This window comes from Octopus bimaculoides, chromosome 18 (genome assembly GCF_001194135.2).
Source record: "Octopus bimaculoides isolate UCB-OBI-ISO-001 chromosome 18, ASM119413v2, whole genome shotgun sequence".
In the NCBI taxonomy this organism is placed as follows: domain Eukaryota; kingdom Metazoa; phylum Mollusca; class Cephalopoda; order Octopoda; family Octopodidae; genus Octopus; species Octopus bimaculoides.
Genome location: NC_068998.1, coordinates 9,199,827 through 9,202,441, shown reverse-complemented (window position 1 = coordinate 9,202,441; position 2,615 = coordinate 9,199,827). Strand labels below are relative to the sequence as shown.

Here is a 2,615-nt window from a genome sequence, read left to right as displayed (position 1 = left end):
ATATATATATATATATATATATATATATATATATATATATATATATATATATATACGTATGCACATACATACATACACATATGTATGCATATACATTCATACATATATGTACACATATATATTTGTATACATGTGTATATGTATACATACATATACACACATGTATACATAAATATACATACACACATATATGTATACATATACACACACACACATATATATATACATAAACATAAATAAATAAAAGCAACACAAAGTACTTACGTTTTAAGGTTGATCATGGACTGAGGTATACCGGTCGGGGTATCAAATGCTGGGAGCAGTTTGTTTCCGACGTCTATGGCTTTTTCTTTGAACATCTACAATAGAGAGAAATGAAGATAATAATGAGTTACAGTCTTTGAGTTTAATTAATACATCAGGGTTCATAGCTAAATTAATGAGGTTTTTTTTTTTGCAAGTGTTGACAACAGAATTGGTAATGTTTCATTGGTAAATCTACGAATATCTAAGACAGAATTGATAGTTTCTTTTTGGTAAAGGCATGCCTTGCAGTTGAGTATGTTGCTTCCCAATTAGGAGATTTGGGATTCAGTCTCACTGTGCCCCACATTGGGTAAAGGTCTTCTAATATAAGTCGGGCCAACCAAAGCCTTGCAGGTTGATATCATAGATGGACATTGAAAGAAGACCCCATAGCGGCTTTGTGTGAGCGTCTAACATCATCACCAATTGTCATCCACGGATGAAACTATAACACCCCTTCACTCTCTGCTTCCAACTGTCCTTGTACCCCCATCAAGACCATGACTTCAGGATCAGAGTTCATGCCAGTATCATCTCTGAGCATTTTTGGTAAGATCTTCATTCCTCCTCCTCTGCCTCAGTCATTTCCCGGTGGTGACCAAAATTAAAAAACTTACAAAACTCTTGGCCCCCAGCTCTGTCGCAATGGCTAGCAAAACATAACCTTCTCTGCTGGATGGTGTCAGACAGCCGAGGCAGGCTTTGGCATAGCTCTCTGTTGGTCATATGATCTCTCTAGCTGAGAGAGAGACAGACAGACAGACAGACAGAAAATGTAAAATTTGCTGTCTTGAATGTTGGATTTTCCAGTCCCCGTATTAAGTTCACTGTGTGTGTGTGTGTGTGTGTGTGTGTGTGTGTGTGTGTGTGTGTGTGTGTGTGTGTGTGTGTGTGAATGTTACATCTGCAATTGCTTGCACAAAAATGCAGCAGGCAATATTGTCATTCAAGCACTTGGTGGCTTTGAGGCTGTGTAGAATAAGAGAACCCTCACATGAGACAAAACAGGTAATGGATTAGCATTAGGAAGGACATCTGGGTGTAAAAGAATGCCTCAAATAAATATTTGTCCACCCCATACAAGCATGGGCAACAAGAGAAAAACAAAAAACAAAAAAAGAGACATAAATAAAAACTTAAAACACATGGACAGTCACTGTTTACAACAAAATTGAGAGCAAGTTTATTAAATACAAGAAATGTATAAAGTAGGATGAATGAACAGCAGCCAAACTGTTTTTTGAGAAAGAATGTCGCAGAAATAATGGGGCCAAACGAACAACAAGGATAGAAAATGTATCAACTCCAAGCCTTACACCACTGCCCCTGACTGCTATGTGGTCACATGTTTGATGTAAGGATTGGGTTTCTTCGTAACCAGAAATATTGAAAGTAAAAAAATGAATAAGATGCAGGAGTGGCTGTGTGGTTAGACTTTGGAAATCAATCCAGTACTGGACAAGGATTCTGGATTATTTTTCCTGATTTTTTATTTAATTTTTGAGAGCAATCAGGTTCATTTTTAGTATTCTCGTCTGTGAGAGCAGTCGAGTTTATTTCAGATATTCTCATTTTAAAAATCATCTCCGGTTAATCATTGAGAGAACGTTGGTGTTGCCTTGGTGGAGGCTTGCACTCTCTGAGTGCTCTTGTTATTATTATTATTATTATTATTATTATTATTATTATTATTATTAATAAGAAGGTAAACTAGCAGAACCATTAGCATGCCAGGCAAAATGCTAAGTGGCATTTTGTGTCTGTCTTTATGTTCTGAGTTCAATTTCCATCAAGGTCAGCTTTGCCTTTCATTCTTTAGGGGGCTGATAAAATAAATACCAGCTGAATACTGGGGTCGATGTAATCAACTTATCTTCTCCCATGAAATAGCAAGCCTTGGGACAAAAAATTTGAAATTGTCATTAATATAAGTGGTGTTGTTGTTGTTGTAGTTTATGATTGAATTCTCTTGTCATGTGATAATGTTTGTCATGAATGTTGGTATAATGATACTGTAATGGTGAGACAGTGGAAGAAAGGGTTGAGGGAGGAGGAGAGAAAGAAGAGGGGAGAGAGAGGAGAGATGGGGGAGATAGAGGAGAGATGGAGAGATAAAAGAAAAGAGAGAGCAAGAAGTTCTAATAGATGGAAAGAAATAGAAAAGGTGGTGGGGAGAGGGAAGAGAACAAGAATAAGTGGACAGGAAAATGAGAGAGAGAGAGAGAGAGAGAGATGGCAGAATGATACGAAGGAGTAGAACAAATGAGGGGGTGGGGTGGGGGGGTAATACAAAAGCCCAACAAACTAAT

At 37.3% G+C, this 2,615-nt stretch overlaps 1 protein-coding gene across 1 annotated transcript in view; it reads right to left on the bottom strand.

Annotated features, from left to right (window-relative positions):
- Positions 1-2,615, bottom strand: part of LOC106870512 (mannosyl-oligosaccharide 1,2-alpha-mannosidase IA) — an 88,854-nt gene that overhangs the window by 26,274 nt on the left and 59,965 nt on the right. Inside the window, exon 4 of the mRNA XM_052974527.1 lies at positions 265-359. Within this exon, the coding sequence (XP_052830487.1) occupies positions 265-359 (95 nt within the window). The remainder of the gene's footprint in view (positions 1-264; positions 360-2,615) is intronic.